The sequence below is a fragment of the Harpegnathos saltator genome, unplaced genomic scaffold (assembly GCF_003227715.2).
Source record: "Harpegnathos saltator strain DR-91 unplaced genomic scaffold, Hsal_v8.6 scaffold677, whole genome shotgun sequence".
NCBI lineage: Eukaryota > Metazoa > Arthropoda > Insecta > Hymenoptera > Formicidae > Harpegnathos > Harpegnathos saltator.
The window spans coordinates 92,024-110,054 of record NW_020230512.1 but is presented as its reverse complement, the minus strand read 5'-3'; the positions used below and the strand labels follow the sequence as shown (position 1 = coordinate 110,054).

Here is an 18,031-nt window from a genome sequence, read left to right as displayed (position 1 = left end):
AGATGGTTCTGCATTGACCGAAATAGGTAAAGATATGAAAGGGTAAGATCTGGACTATACGCCGGATGTGGTAGAACTTATCGCTCAGATCCCACTATTAGTATGTCCTTAATCGCGGAAGCAACATGTGGTCAACCATTGTCGTGGAGCAAGATGACTTTTCGATTTTCCTTTCCTATCCACGGCCCTTTTCCTGAATTTCTTCGTTCAATCGGAACAATCGGCGACTGCAGCGCTCTGCAGTAATCGTTTCAGCAGGTTTGAGCAGTTCGTGATAGACCCCACCCGCTTCTGGTCCTAATAAATATAGAGGAGAATCTTATGAGTGTGAATATTGCGCTTTGGTGTGGAAGTAGAAGGTTGCCCTGGATCTAATAATTCCTTTTAGGATTATTATAATAAATCCATTTCTCATCTCCAGTTACTATTTTCCATAAAAAAATTATTTTTTTTTGTCGAGCAAGCAGGGAAAAGCAGGTGTTGAACCGGTTGCCAATAGCTTGTTCCAATAGTTGATGTGGGACCCACTTCCTTTCCTTCTGGATCTTTCCCAATGCATGTAAGCGTCGAAGTACTCTTGTATGATTAACGGCAAGCTGTTTCGCAAGCTCCGCAGATGATTAAGCTGCATCTTCGGCGAGCAGAGATCTTTCAAATCTTCGTCTTTCATCTCTTGAAGTCGTCCAGAGCGAGATTTATCATTAACATCGTAATTTCCACTTTGAAACCTTTGGAATCAGGACTGGCACTTTTAGATATAATATGCTCACTACAGGTTTCGCAAATAATAATTATGCTTATTCCGGTGACACTTTTTCCACAATGAAAATAATGCAGCACGCAATGTCGAATGTGCACCTTTTCGATCTCCATTTTCAATTAAATTAAAAATGTGTTTAAGTAAACAAATACGAACTGTTACATGTAAACTCGAATTCAGATTAATCAACAGCACTAATGTGAAACATAACCTAGTTGAAAAGTTTGCGCATTCAAATTACAGCGCCATCCAAACATAACCCCAGGAACTTATGCACAGACTTAATATGTTTCCAAGACGGCAAATTTTAATGTTTCCAATCGAAAGCAGTTGTTGATGTGGACGATTCTTCAGTTCACGAGAGAGAAACCGAATTTTCTGTTACTGAAGCGAAACTCATGACAGAAACAGAAAATTTCGAGTTATTGCGGAATATTTTTCTGCGTGCGTAAGCGCAGCGATCGAATTTGCGTAGCTCATAATATCTTTACGCTAATTCGCGCAAACTACGCAAACTTGGTCGTTGAACCCTCCAATGAACATTGCCAAGTTTACAGACATTTCTGCGGGCTTCGGCGAGTATCTATATAAAGAACTTTATATTTAAATAGCGCAGAATATCGAGTTGCGTATGAAACCACAACCGCGGTGGGAACTCGCCGGTGATACGCGAGATACCATCGATGTTAATTACATCGCGCGGTTGAAGAGACACACAGGCGCGTTCGCTCGATAACAAGCGAGATAGTTCGCGCAGTTATCGTTGCAGTTTCCAAAAATGTCAGATCGACGATCGCTCCCCGGAATCGACATCCGGAATTCACGTGTCGACCGTGCTCACGTGTATCCGGCCAACGTCGATGCGTAAATCACGCGATGAACTTTTGATTATCGCGCTTGAACGCGGCGCTTGCGCAGGCGCTTGGCAGGTGCAAAAACAAGAATGCGCGGCATCCAACGGGAAGGGTAATGATTTTTTATAACGCTCCTTCGAAACCGCTTTAACGGTTCTCCGACGAGCGAAGCTGCGCGAATTTTTGCGTTCGCGTGGTGACGCGACGCTCGTGTGTGGTCGTCGGTGTGGTGGTGATAGTGCGTCGGCGGCTGCGTCCCGAAATAGTGTTGTCATTACTCACAGTACTGCTACTGTGACCATCATATTATAACAAATAGTAGTGTACAAATGGATAATCTCGATTTTTTTAAGCTTTTAAGAAATTAATTTTAAAATCAATTGACTTTGCCGCTCATTTGCGGTTATGTTGACATATAGCTATTAAAAGTGACATTTAGAATGGCGCAAGGCCCAACATAACCTTTAAAAGTATTCAGTTCAGTAGAGTCAAAAATGGCAACAGAAGGTGCACATCCGACATTCTATTCTTTACGAATTCTAACAAGGAAAAAATAGTGCATGCGGATCGATTTATTCCATTCTCGACGGCAATGTTATATTGTACAATATATGTGCATTTTGGCTTAAGCAGTCCAAAAGCGTTAATTTCAGTCTGATCGGTAAACAATGTCCTGTGGAGACCTTTGGAAGTGCATCGATAATTTGGAACACCTGCTATTATTTCACACAAATCACGTGAAAAGGATATTTGTAAATGCATAGAAACACGCATAATAAGTCATATTTATTGACATAAACATTTTTCATTTGTACGAAGATGGAAGTTGATGAGACGCATATTCGTCAATGCATGCTTTTTTTACTTTATCAGCGCAGTTGCCGAAGCAACCAGAACCATTTCAACCAGAATCATTTGCGAAACTTATGGTGAGGGAACTGATATGTTGTGAGTGGTTTCGGCGCTTTAAAAGTGGCGATCTTGACTTGAAAGCAAGAAGCGTGCCAGGCGACCGTAAAAGATAAGTTCAGATGACTTGGAAAACGTTATTGCAAGAAGATTCGACTCAATCGAGTGTAGAACTTGCGGAAAGGTTACATGTTAACCAGAATCTGGTTAGCTACTGTAATCCGACGCTTGCATAAGATGAGGAAAGTTTTGAAGGAAGGAAAACGGGTTCCTCGTGAATTATCCGAGAACGCTATTGCCAGCCGAGTCACCATTTGCCTTTCGCTGCTCAACAGACATGAACACAAGTCTTTTGTACGGAATTGTGACCGCAGACGAAAAATGGACTTATTATGACAATCCCAATCGTAAAAGATCGTAGATAAATCCGGGGGGACCTCCTACGTTACAAAGCCAAAACGAAATATCCATGGTCATAAGGTCCTCCTGTGTACAGTCGACAATTGAGGCAGTTGAATGAACAATTGATCGAGAAATGGCCATATTTTGCGACAGAGCGAAACAGAATGATTCTCCTGCACGACCATGCCAGGCCCTATATTGCATCGACGACTCAGGAAGCTTTAATGAAATTGCAATGGGAAGTCTTACATCCGGCATATTCTCCGGATATTGCCCCATCGGATTTTCACTTATTTTGTTCTATGCAACATAATCTTTCTGATACGCGATTTCGCTATGTTGAGAAAGTACAACAATTCATAACGATAACTTTATTGATTCTAAGAGTAAAGACTTCTTTTATTGTGGTATTCACCTTTTGCTTGAGAGATGGTAAAAAGTAGTAGATAATGCCGGAAAATATTTTGATTAAAGATACTATGTCATTTATAATGATATTAATAAGAAAAAAAACATTGCCTTGAAAACGATAGAAACTTTTACATAGCCTTAATGTAAGCAAATGGGTAAGGTACTTAATACTTGATAAATGATTTTTTTTTTTTTTTTAATATGATAGTTATATAAAATTATTACCTAACACAATGGACAGGAATTATCGTACATCGTTCTATTCATGCCTAATTCAACTCAGGGTTTATCGGAAGGTACTACTGAATGGTCATGAATCATGAATTTACTAGATACTTATGTTCATACATTATTCGTCCCTAGTGGAACTAACTCGTACTCACTCGTATTCACTTGTATTCAGTTTAACGTAAACACCTTATGTCGGAACGCGAAAACAGTACTGTCAGTACTGCCGGTGCATTTCGGAACGCAGCCGACGTGCACGCGTACACACCTAGTCGACGAACTCGAACGCACGGAAACCGCACTGCGAACGCATACTTTCATTGTCAACGGCACTTTCGTCGCGCCGGGTGTCGGTCGTCGCGAGTTTTTGCGCGCGCGATGGCGAGAAACCTGAGACTGATTTTTGCGTGCGATTAATCAGCCTGTATGAAGATTACATTATATTCGCTGAAGATATCCGTCTGGCCAGTGTTTAATTCCGCCGTTGAATGACTATGATGAAGCTGCGAGATTCTTCCTCCGTATTCAGCGCTAATATTCATCCGTTTGCGCCGCATAGAGAAATTTGCACGGAGCGCACGCGTGAAGAAACTGATCTTACTGATGAGATAATCGCATGATATTACGAACGGATTTTCCATCTGTTAGATAATCAAAAGACTCTTCTTACATTTTTGCATATCAAAAATTAAACAAGGGCAGAAATTAAAAAGAAATGTTATAATTGATGTATGAATAAATAATTCTGTGTTATCAATAACAGAGGACCTCCCTGAACGTAATGCATCTTCAAGTAATTTATTGCTAGAAAAAGTCTTGTAAGCTACTTCTGTGCAGTTCGTTTTTTAGCACATCTCTAAATGTGACACGTATCTTACGACATGCTTCTACAGATTTCACCCGAGTTTTTAAATTCATAAAGCAAACATGCTCGATTCGACAGACACTTTTAACGGGTGAATAATCACAAACCAAGAGACCAAAGTTTGCCAATTAACTCACGCAAATCTATACCATGTAACACGCGTAAATAAGTCTCAACGAGATTCGACAAGTCATTGCATCGAACTCGGACAAAAACGCACGAACTTTTTCAGTCACTTAATATTAGGAGTGTGATTTAGTTTTGCGAGTTTTTTCTCAAAAATTAATTTACTTAAACAAGATAATGAACGAATATCGTAATCAAAATATTTTCCTTCGTTTTCTACAACTTCTTCCCATCTTTCCGGCAAGAGATGGATTCCGCGACGATAAAAAGATTCTTCTTTGGAGTTGATCCAATTTTCAACAAATTCTCGCATTTATTCGAAATTATGAAAGTATGTATCCTCTAGAGCATGGTTTCCCAACCTTTTTTTGCATTTCGCACCCGTAAAACTTTATTAATCAACCTTCGCACCCCTTACAAAAAAGAATTGTTCGTATATTTTATGGTAAAAATTAGTTGTCAGGGTTTTAAGGTAAGAAGTTAATTTATAATAATTTATTATTACATAGTATTGTTTTATAGAAATTAACTATCATTTTAGTATACATTTATTATCTATGGTATTAAGCTTCGTATAGTGATACGTAATGAATATGTACGTATAGATACGTAAAAAATATATAATTTTAATGAGATTCTTTTTTTAACCCATTTGCATCACAGCTCTAAATACATAACTAACTTTAGAAGTCGGAGATATTCAACTGACAGTCGGCTTGTACCACCGTGCATTAACGCATATCATTGGCGAAAAGTGAACGTCGTTGTGAACATATTATTCCGCGGTTGGTAATAAGTGAACATATGGGTCGCGGAATATTCAGCGGCTAATGATACATAATGATCATTATGTGCGGATTATTCCGCTTGCGGATGCAAATGGGTTAATTTGATGGTAAAAATATCGGATTATTCCAGAATTCGTCTTAATCATTATTAATTACAATCACTTTTCGTCGCATCCCCAAGAATATTTTTTCGCGCCCCCAAGGGGTGCGAGCATCCTCGGTTGCATGGGTTGTCGGGAACCTCTGTTCTAAAGCATGTTGCATCGACCGGAACAAGTAGATTTAATTGGATGGAGCAATATCTGGAGAATACGCGAGGTGCGATAAGATTTCCCATTCCAGCTTTAATAGTGTTTGCTTCACTGATAATGTAACATGAAGTCGAGCATTGTCGCGAAGAAGGAAGGTCACTTTGCGTTGTTTATTCGCAATTGATGGTCGTTTTTGGTCCAGTGCTCGCTTCAATTTATATAATTGTTGTCGATGACGATCAGCGGTGACAATTCCATTTAGATTTAACAGTTTATAGTATACAACACCTTCTTGATCCTACAAAATACACAATACAGCTTTGAACCGTGAATATTGCGCCTCGAAGTGGATGTGCTGATTGGCCTGGATCAACCCACGATTTTTTCGTTTGGGATTATCGAAATAGATCCATTTTTCATCCTCAATAACAATTCTCTACAAAAACTCTTCACTTCTGTCTGGCGATCAACGAATTCCAAATGTTCAACCGGTTCGCAATGGCATTTTCCGATAATTGATGTGGAAGCCATTTTCCTTTGTGGATCTTTCCCATATCATGCAAACGTTTAGTGACTGTTGTACGATCAACATTTCATCAATGATCTAGCAAGTTTTGAAGTGAATTGTGCTGGATTTTCATCCAATAATGCTTGTAAATCTGCAATTTCAGGTTTTTTTGCTTATCTCGAATGATCTGTCGTTAACATTGAAATTATCACTTTTGAATTATCTGAACCAAAATTCACAAAAATGTTTTAATTAATGAAGCAACATCACCATAAGTTTCTACATAGGCAGTCTGAAAATTTCTCGACTTAACAATGAAAGAAAATTTTTTTTGCCATGAAATGTTTTATTTTTCAATATAATCTCCTGAAACTTCAATATATTTATTCCAACGTTTTTCCAACAATTCAATACTATTATTAAAGTGTGATTCCGGAAGGTCTGCAAAATATCCATCCACGGCTGCAATAGCTTCGTTATTTGATGTAAATGCTTTCCAGCCAGGAGTTTTTTCAAGTTTAGAAACGGATAATAGTCAGAGGGAGCCAAATCTGGTGAATACGCTGGATGTTCAAGCAATTCGTATTTTAATTTGTTGAATTTTGTCATTGTCAAAACACTGGTGTGAACACGTGCATCGTCTTGATGGAAAACGATTCTTTTCTTCTTTAAAGCAGGTCTTACGAATTTTTGCATCCAATAGATCCAAAAGGTTACAATAATATTCAGAGTTAATTGTTTTACCTTTCTGGAGATAATCGATCAACAAAAAACTTTGTAATCCCAAAAAACTGTTGCCATAACCTTTCCTGCTGATGGAACCGTCTTTGTCTTCTTTGGTGCACTTTCACCGGCTTCAATCCATTGTTTCGACTGTTCTTTTCGTTCTGGTGTATAGTGGTGGATCCAAGTTTCATCAATAGTTATGAAACGACGCTTGAAATCCATTTTATTTTTACTTAAAACGATCCAAACACGCTTGAGAAATACGCATTCGAATGCGTTTTTGATCAATTGTTAGCAAATGCGGCATCCATCTTGCACAAAGCTTTTTCATATGTAATTATTCATGCAAAATATTTCCAATTCGTTCTTTTGAGATGCCTATGGGCCTCAACTATTTCACGCATTTTCACTCGTCGATCATCTAACACATCATATCATGGACTTGTTGAATGTTTTGTGGTGTTGTAGCAGTTTTTGGACGACCTTTGCGTGGATCATCCTCGAGGCTTGTACGACCAGATTTAAAAAGAGCAGCCCGTTTTTTCACAGTGAAAAGTGAAGGTGATGCATCCTTATATACTTTAACAATTTCGGATGAATTTCTGTTGGTGTTAAACCAACATCCAAAACAAAGAATTTAATCACTTCACGATATTCAATGTTTTTCCATTTAAAAGAAAACAATGACATGTCAATATTAAATTGGTGCTACTACTCGAATGACTTGACAGATCGAAATAAAATTTTACATGGGTTTATATCAGGGATGCCACTTTCCAAAACAATTATATTTTGACAGTTTCTAATGCCATCTATGTGTCAGACCGAGAAGTTTTCAGACTGCCCTCGTATCAGAATTCTATGACTTTCAGCCGCCGTTTTCTTCTGATTAAAAAACAAAAACGACGCATGTCGAAAATGCTCTTTAGGAAACTTTGTTTTTAAGATGGTATTAACACGATTTTTACTACGTCTGTTAGTATATGATGAAACATCATGGATAAATTTGCGCGGGGAAACTCGTACGACAGTATGTAACGTTCGGAACGTGCATTATCCTTTTGCGGCATGATGATCGATATATCGACCACCTATCTCGAAGTCATTTTTTAATTTTTCGAACCAAATAGTGCATTACTTTCTTTTTGTAATTTTACTTCAGTAAGAGTCTTAGTAATATTTGGTAGGGTGTAATTTTTTTTATTGTTAGTTAATTTTGTTATATAAATAAATAAAGTATAAGAAATAGTGCTTTTTTCACAAAAAATTCGGTTTCTTTCATGAAAAATTTTATGTTCTATATATCATTATCAAAAAAATGTGAAAAATATAAAATCTCAAAAGAATACACCCATCATTTTGAATTTTCCATTTTGAAGGCAAATTTCAAAAATCTGATGACCTACAAATAATCAGCGATCTGAAAAAGCTCTGTATATCTGTTCTTACAAAAAAACAGATGAGAAACTCCGAAATTCTTCAACATTCCGACCCAAGAAAATTCTGTACATTAATTTTCATGAAAAACAGATGAAACACCGTCAACATTGTGAACCGCCATATTGAGCCCGCCATTTCGAAAAAGAATCGTCGAAATCTGATGGCGAATTCGTAATCAGCGACCCGAAAAACCCCTGTATACCAATTTTCATGAAAAACCGACGAAAAGTAGCCAAAATCATAAGCCGCCATATTGGATAGCACGTCTAGTTTCAATTCGTGAGAAGCAACGGTGCGATAATTGACGCGCGAATTTCCTCGTGCGTAGAAACGCGACCACACAGCGTGGCATTTGTCCCGAATTGACCGAGCCGAATGACGTTGAGTATTTCGCTGCGAATTGGGGAATTAATATTACGCCATTCCCGAATCAGCGTAAATCACAGCTCTGTCCCGGAAACTGCCGGAACTCTATATATTTCAAGAACGTCACGCTGTGCGCGAAGCCAATCAATTTGGCCGAATTAGCTTCTAAGAGGACACTTTTCGATATGATTTCTATATTTTTTCTACGATTATACAGAGTATTTAAAAAGAGGATCAGAACTTGAAGAGCAAATAGTAGTCACAAAATAGAAGAAAAAAGTTGTTCATAACTTCGACAATATTAATTTTCCGACCCATGTTTATTAGGATTTTTTTTTACATTTCGTACGTGAATATTATCTGCCCTTGACGTTCTGAATTCTTGTTTTATACACCTTGTATATCGTCCACGTGCCGTTGCCAAATTATTTTCCTCCAAGAAAACCGTAAATCCGTCGAGTTCTTCCCCGAGACCGCATCGCCGCACAGTGGGAGAAAATCTCGCTTGGCCCAGACAAAAAGCCAAAAATGAAATATTATATTCGGGAGTATATTTACCATGTTTTACAAACAGAAATGTCTAAATATTATGAAAGAAATTAGTTTTTACCGTATATATAACCTATATAGCTTTACCTTGTAAGTTAAACATGATCGTTCTGAAAGCAGTAAAAATATTAAAATACTTCAGTACGACATACTCTTTTTGCACGGTGTCCGATGTTAATAAAACCTTAAGGAATAGTTGTATTTTAATTAGTTCTATTTCTGTGGACTTTATACGACTATTTATATTTACTATTTGATGGAATATTATTATACCAAAAAGTTGGCCAAAATTATTTTTTGACGAATTTCAGTTTAAAATGTGCTACATAATTATATGTATGATCATTATAAAGATTTCGTATAAGTTTTTCTTGAAATAAAGTGCAAATATATATGTACAAGTATTTTAATAATTAAGAAAGCATAATATTTCACAGCAATAAGTATTCAACTAGACAAACTCCAAATTTCTTCATCTAATGAGCGTATTCCATCCTCAGAATCAACATCATTTTCATCTATTGAAATATCTTCTCTTCTTGATGTGTCAGTGAGAAGAAATATACCCAATATTTCCTTTAAAATGGTTCTTTCTTGGATTCCTTTCTTGGTACAGGTCTCATATTTGTTAATAACGGGTCAGAACTTAGTAGAAGTCTGTTGATTATGTCCATATTACAAAAGGAAACATAAGGAAACTTCATGTTTAAATAACCTTTAGACAAAATCTAATTTACGTTTAGGGACACAAAAGTAATTACTAAAACTACATTCGCGGTTTTCCGCAGCTAATTCTTTCTGATATTTTATCCGGGGAGATTACTCTTTCATTTCATCCAAAAAACGTAAGAAGAATAGATCCTGAAGTACAATTAAATCTTTCGAGTTTGATATCGAGAACGCAAAAAGATACATTATTGAATCTATTTTCAAAATCGCACGTGAATAACAATTCAATTGTAATAAATATAGTCAATTGTAATAAATATAGTCTAAAAATTATAATAAATATAGTCTAAAGCATTTCCTCATATCTTTCTCGAAACAATTTATAACGAAAAAATTGCGCTGCCACTTCTAAGACCTAACCTTGAAATTCTAATTGAAGATCGTATGTTATAAAGTTCGTTCGCGATAACTTCATGTTATCGCGAACGAACAAAAGCATAGCGGCCCATTATTCCATAGATATTCAACTGTCTAAGATAGTCATCCATGTAGAGCAAGGTCCGTAAATAGAGGAACGGGACAAGGTAAGATCCTCTCATCCACTTCACACGGTTTGGCTCGAAAATGGCGGCGACAGTGGCTCAGCTGAATAACTACATTCCGTCATGTCAAACATTATTTTCGTTTTTTGCAATATTTTGCACTATAAGCCGGCATTGTAATTGTTTTTCTTCTGAACATTCTCACTAGTATTTTGGAATGTGTTTAAACTATGTTTTGATTACTTCTGATTACATCTTGAACTATGTTTTACTGATTACTCTGTTCACTCACACAACTAAACTATAACATGTACACAACACCACCAATACAGATTCTCTGGCTCGAAAATGCCGGCCGTGAGGGGACCTTACCTTGTCCCGTTCCTCTATTTACAAACCTCGATGTAGATGGAATGTAAAATATAAATAATTTTAGGTATTATAGGTTTTTAAGATTATAGTGAAAATTATTTAAAATGAAATTACATGGTGAAATATTTTATAAATATAAGTAAATAATAAAAATCAGGTAAAATTAAGTTTTGTCAGGTAAACTAGAATTAGAGTAGTAGGAATGATTTTAAGAAAATTTTTTGACTTTTGGCCAATTTTTCAGGCCAAACATCCCACAGTGCGCCGCGCCGGTGCGAGTGTTTTTACATTTACGGCGAATGAAGCGGAAGCTTTCTTCAGAGCGCGGATAGTTCTGTTTACGTTAATCGGTAACTTTCATACGCCGTCATGTATATACGCGATCTGCCGCCCGGCCTGTCCATGCTGCTCGCGCGCGCGCCGCATACTTCGAATATATTTATTCGCCGACTGTGTGCGAGGAGCCAGAGCTCCTTCGACGTAAGTCTGGTCTAGGCGCGCTGCGTGGTGCGCACAATGCAGCCCCGACAACGGCGGCCCGCAAAAGGATTTATTGCACGTGCGAACTTTTCAACAGCGCCGACAGTTATAATTTCAGCTCGCGCATTGCCAAGCATGTAAATTGCCGCGCCGTCTAAGTAACTCTCTCTCTCTCTCTCTCTCTCTCTCTCTCTCTCTCTCTCTCTCTCTCTCTCTCTCTCTCTCTCTCTCTCTCTCTCTCTCTCTCTCTCTCTCTCTCTCTCTCTCTCTCTTTTCCTGCCTCCCCCCTTCTCTCTCTCTCTCTGTCTCTCTCTCTCTCTCTCTCTCTCTCTCTCTCTCTCTCTCTCTCTCTCTCTCTCTGTCTATGTCTCTCCCCTCTCTCTATTTGGAAAAGTATTGTTTGCTGGAATTCAGATTTGCATAATGACCAGGCGAATGATGTAGACACGAGCCGGATATATCGGGTGAGCCCGTAGGAATGCGCATCGGGAGAATAAAACGGAATACCAGCCGGTAATACGCCGTGCCCGGCCATTACGGGGAACACGTGTGCATCGTGGTGAGTCCCTCCTCGCCTCCCCCGCCCTCTCCCTTTGTTTGTCCTCTTCTTCCATCGCGCGGTTATTGTAACGCGCGCTCGATAAACCTCTTCTTGCCGGTGAAGAGAATCGGCCGCGATAGACTTTTATCGTGTAATCGCGAGCGACCAGGACTTTTATCGCGCAATAAAGGCTTATCGCTCGATAACTGCTTCATTAAGCGCCGTATAGAATCAAGGCGCGATCTTTTTTCTGCTTGTCGGACACGCGAACATCACATCGCGAATACTATAGTAACGCGAATCAACTACCAGCGACGATAACTGTTGGATCGAACGATCGGCTTTCATATCGGGGGCATCAAAAGAAAGACTAAGAGACATCCAGCTGTTTATCAGATATATCTGAGAAATAGACTCTCTCTCTCTCTCTCTCTCTCTCTCTCTCTCTCTCTTCTCTTTGTTTCACATAACTATCATCTAATTAACATTAAACCTATTAAAACAGTCCAAAGCGGTCGGTCTATAAATTGTTGAGAAAATTAGAGAGAAATTAGAGAGAAACGACGGTGCATGTTATTGGGATTAGGTTACTCAGTGGAGCTATTCTCGTAAAGAACAAAACAAGCCAGATTCTTCACAGTATATCACTAATTTTATCGCGACTTGCGCTAAGAGAAAGCGCGAACAAAAGCGACAGCAATGAAACAGAAGCAAGCAAAAGTCAGCGTATATACATTTTTTCCATATATATACAAGATGTCCGGGATCTTTTGGAAACGAAAAATTGTGACGATTAATCGGATCAAATTGAGAAGAAAAGTCAAATATTCTCTTGCAAAAATCGCAATAGGTATGAAGTTAATAATGATTGAAAAGGATCATATCTAGAGGCTTTTTTTTATTCAGGATGACCTAATCTAACCTAATTATATGATTCTTATTATGCCTAGCCACAGGTTTAAGATTTAGAGTTCAATGTTCAATATATTCATATCTATTGCTCGACACAATAGCCGTCATGTAATTGTAGATTAGGTCATTCTGAACAAAAAAGTTTCTTACCACTTTGCAAATAAGTATGTAAATTTTCAAATTATCAATTAAAAAGAAAACCTCTAGATAGGTTCAAGATTTAGGATTCAAAGTTCAATATATTCATATCTGTCGCTAGACACAATAGCTGTCACATAACTGTAAATTAGATCATTCTAAACAAAGGAGTCTTTTACCATTTTTGTAAATAACTATTCTCAAGTTATCGATAAAAAAAGCCTTCTATATGTGGTCATTTTCAATCATTAAAATTTAATAACTATTGCGATTTTTGCAAATTGGTACGTGACTTTCCCTTTCAGTTTGATCTAACTAATCTTCACAATTTTTCGTTTCCAAAGGATCTCGGATACTCTATATACAGAGTGTCCTATTTTAAATAAGCTAGGTAAAAATCTCGAAAAATATGAAATATACCAGGGACCGTTTTAGACAAAAGTTGTATGGTTTCAAGAGGGACATAAAACAAAAAACTATATCATTTTGTTTACAGATAGCGCCACTTTCGAGATATTCATTGATCGTTACCTTTTTTCAAATGGAAACTTCAATATTTTGTTATATCATCCTTTTCTACTAATTAGTTTTAACAACTTTTGTGTGAAACATTTTTTTATTTGTCTGATATTTTTTGAGATATTTAATATTAATTGGTAACTTTTTCAATATTTAACTTACGATATTCCGCTGTTTGTCAGAAGAAAAAATAGTACTAGATTTTTTTTACTCTATTTGGTCTCAAGAATATATTATTACAATAGTGCCCTAACTTTTGTTGACTTATTAAAATTTGGAAATTTCAAAATCATCAAATTAACAAAGGACGCTATTGTATTCTTCAGGGCATAATATTTTCTTGAGACCAAATAGAGTAAGAAAAGTTTAGTACCATTTTTTTCTTCCGACAAATAGTTAGTGAGCTATCGTAAGTTGAATGTTGAAAAAGTTATCAAATTTTCCTTAAATATTTCAAAAAATATTAAATAAATATAAAAATATTTCAGACAAAAGTTGTTGAAGTTAATTGGTGACATAACAAAAAATTGGGATTTCCGTTTAAGAAAAGTAATGACCAATGAATATTTCAAAAGTGGCGCCATCTGTAAATAAAATGATACAGTTGTTTCATGTCCTCCTCGAAACCATAGAACTTTTGTCTGATACATTTTTTTCTCAAATGCTTCGAGTTTTCGAGATATTTCGCCGTATACTTTTTACATACTTTTACACTCTGTATATCTATCTATATAGTACATCTATACGATATATGTTCCGCAACCTTTAAGTGTCCAAAAGAAACTTGACGTTACTAATTCTACCAACCTCATAGTAAAGAATTTTACCATTACATAACTGAATGTAGGAAAATTGCTCTCATATGCTAAGTAAAATGTTTAAAATAAATGTCAAGTGTCCAACACATGTTACATTATTAACTGACGTTGAAAATGAGACTAGGAAAAATAGATGATCATTTCCGTCCCTTTTACATTATTTATGCGCTTTGCAGAGACCCGTCGTTCTGACCGCTCCGGTCGCCGTGCACGCTGCTTCCAGTTTCAGCACAAATTACGCGTGTGCGAAAACACGTGCGCGAGATGAACAACGCAATCGTCTGCGTGTAGAAGCTTCGATCTTGGCGCGGCACGTTAACGAATGGCCGTCTCGTTGTTTCAGATCAACAGCGATCCGAACATTCTGCCGAACGTGACGTTGCTGATGCGATGGAACGACACGAGGGGAGAAACCGTCGAAGCCACCAGGGCAATGATCGACATGATCTGTGACGGGGTCGTGGCCTTCTTCGGACCGGAAGGCTCTTGCTACGTCGAGGCCATAGTCGCTCAGTCCCGCAACATACCTATGATCAGTTACGTAAGTGAGCTGCAAATTTCGACTATTTCCCCGGGGACTCCCGGGGGTTCTCTCTCTCTCTCTCTCTCTCTCTCTCTCTCTCTCTCTCTCTCTCTCTCTCTCTCTCTCTCTCTCTCTCTCTCTCTGTCTGTCTGTCTCTCTCTCTCTCTCTCTCTCTCTCTCTGTCTGTCTGTCTCTCTCTCTCTCTCTCTCTCTCTCTCTCTCTCTCTCTCTCTCTCTCTCTCTCTCACGACTGCCTTCCGCGGAGTGCTCGCACGCCGATTCGAGGCTCCACGGCGCGCGCGTGCGTCGTCAATGAACCCGCGTCCCTCTCGTTTATAAACGCGCTATTGTAATCGTGATTATTAATAGCGCGTATGAGAGCACGATACACACGGTATCGCGATAGCGGAGCTACGCGTGAGCGCATTATCTCGACGCTATGACGCTGCGCGTTTTACTTTCAGCTTTCGGACATGTTGTCGTTAAATTATAAACTCCTGTGACTCTTTTCACATTTTATGTGTATTTCAGCAGAGTTGGGAAGTAACTCGTTATACTTCCTGCAACGAAGTTACAGTTACAGTTATATATTTTTTTGGTAACTATAACTTAACTTTGATCCGTTTTTCCCGTTTGTAACTGTAACTTAATTACATTTGTTTGACAATAATTTGTTTGATAGTAACTAATTTAATAGTTACTTTATATATTATTTATTTATTATTTATATATTATATATTTCAAACTTAAGTTTCTAGCAGTCTAGCAGGATAACGCGACGTGCGATGCTTGATATCCAATAAATATATTATTCTGGCTGCATTTGGAAAACGCGCTATTGCGTCATCTATCTTTATCGTTCATTAGATATAAAACAAGGATAAAACGACGCTTAGTCTGTTAGTATTAGTGCTGATAGTTTCCGAACGCAACTTGTATTTCTTTCAAAAAAATTGTACGTTTATTAGATTTTTTCCATCGCGCGTCGCCAGTTCTTATTTGTTGACATAACCTGCGTTCAGCGTGAAGTACGCTGCATGGTTTCAATTATATAAAAAATTCAAGCAATGAATAAAACATCTCAATCTTCGGAGGAGGATTGTAAAATGCCATGGCCAGCATATGTAGAAATATTCGAGCAAAAATTTGAAAATGAGAACGATTGAGTATTTCTCTGCAAAATATGCACTGACAAAAGAATTATTCATGCAAGTAGAACTGCAATTGCAAATTTAAAAAAACATGAGTGTAAGTCTTTATTTATAAAATATCAATATATTTTTTAATGAAAAAATCTAATTTTTGATATTAAGATTACTTTTAGTATTTTTAGTATTTATTATCCTCGTTAAATTCATTCACTTTCTTATAATTGTTATTAATAGTCTTAAAAAATAAGTATGAATTGCTTTAATTATGTAAATTAATAAATCTAATTTATAAAAATTATATACAATACGAGAAATATAATAATCAACAAACTACTTTTATATAAAATTGAAGGAATTTACGCAATTATGAAATTGAAAATAATAACACAATTATTATAAAAAAGAAAAATTGAAAAGTAAAGACTCGTTATTTTCCAAACAACTATTCTCAAATAATTGTAACATATTATTTTTGAAGATCAGTAATTTGTAACTAGTTACTTTTTCAGTGAAATAACTATAACTGTAATTAGATACTTTTACAAAGTAACTTTCTCAACCCTGTATTTAAGTATGTTATAGACTTGAAAGCTTAACCATTTGACCATCATCAGAATACTCGGTGCGATTGTAACCCCCTCTGTCTCTCGAAAGAAGTAGAGAATGAAAGAGATTCAAATATTATAACGATGTTAAAATACCCTGTCGGATGATTTGTCCCTCGAGGGAACTTTAAGGATTCGCTCAATTGTAACGACAGACACACTTCTAAGGCACTTTCTTCGTGCGAAGAACCGGCCGCAGTAACAATTATTCATCGATCAGCTTTGTTCGGGCCACATCGCTGATTGTTACGCTTTTTAATCGTTGAGTGTTCTTACGCGCGTTCAGGCTCTCTCTCTCTTTCTCTCTCTCTCTCTCTCTCTCTCTCTCTCTCTCTCTCTCTCTCTCTGTATCTGTCTCTGTCTCTCTTTCTCCTTCGCTGCCGTTTGCTCGCGCGCACGCAATTACATCGAGGAGGAAAACTGCGTGGCGTTAACTCGCGAGTTATCAATGTTATTATCGGCGAAGTTAGGAGATTGTTGAAACCTCATGGCGCGTCGTTATCAGGCGGTTTCGTGCGGAGAAACCGGCTGAAGACAGTTTCCGGCGGCGTGAGAACGGCGAGGTTGTAGGCCACTGACGGCGAAGTCGGAGTCGCGCCGAGCCGCGGGAGGAGGCGCGGCCGCGTGAGGAGCGGAGGTGCTTAACGAAAGTGGAGGTGGCGGCGGAGGTGCGCCCGACAAATTGAACACCCGCGGCGTGACAATATAATTACGGTCTGTACGTGCGTGCGTGTGTGCGTGTACGCTACAATATGCGTGCGACGTCACGCAATGAGGCACGCAATCGCACCGCGGCTCGATCTCGCCAATTTCGGGAGGATAGTCCATCAGGACATCCGTCAAAGGACGCGCTTTGACTGTACTTTCGAATGGGTCCACCTTCCTGATTGGGATGAAACTTTTTAGGTGAATTCCAAGGATCGCAAAGTTGGCAAAAAACATGTTTAAAACAAGAAACAAAACATCGCGTCTTTTTTTTTGTTTAACACTTTTTTATGTCTTAAATATGCTTTAAACAAGCGCAAAAAACATATTTAACATATGGAAAACGTGTTTTAAACATGGAAAACATGTTTTAAACATATAAAAAGTATATTACATGTATTAAATGCATATATTAACATATATTAAATGCATATACGCATTTGATCCTTAGTATAGTTTAAACGTTTAATTTTTGATGCAGTTTGAATTGTAGTCGGTAGTTTAATAAGAAAACTTTTCTTTTTTTAAATCGTTTTACTTAAATAAGCTATGAAACGCGCACACACACACACAAAATGTGAATTTAAGCAAATAGATAGAGCAAAGAAAATAAGAATTAAGAAAATAAATATAATATATATATATACATGCATATGCAATAACTATTTTTCTTAATAATTGTGCAATAATGTATACATTTAATAATTTTATGTCCAAAATTTATATTGAACATCTAAAAAGTCACGTTTAAAAAAAAGCGTATGTTTAAAATTCTCAATCTTTAAAATATATTTAAAACTTTTGTTTTAAATAAAACATACCAAATCTGAAGGATCATATTAAAGTTAATTATCAAGACCCTAAGAGTAAGTC

The 18,031-nt window shown here is 37.3% G+C and overlaps 1 protein-coding gene across 1 annotated transcript in view; it reads left to right on the top strand.

Moving 5' to 3' along the window:
* The window catches only part of LOC105192086 (receptor-type guanylate cyclase Gyc76C), a 187,916-nt gene that overhangs the window by 99,640 nt on the left and 70,245 nt on the right, over window positions 1-18,031 (top strand). The window contains exon 4 of the mRNA XM_019845515.2: window positions 14,518-14,715. Coding sequence (XP_019701074.2) covers window positions 14,518-14,715 — 198 coding nt within the window. The remainder of the gene's footprint in view (window positions 1-14,517; window positions 14,716-18,031) is intronic.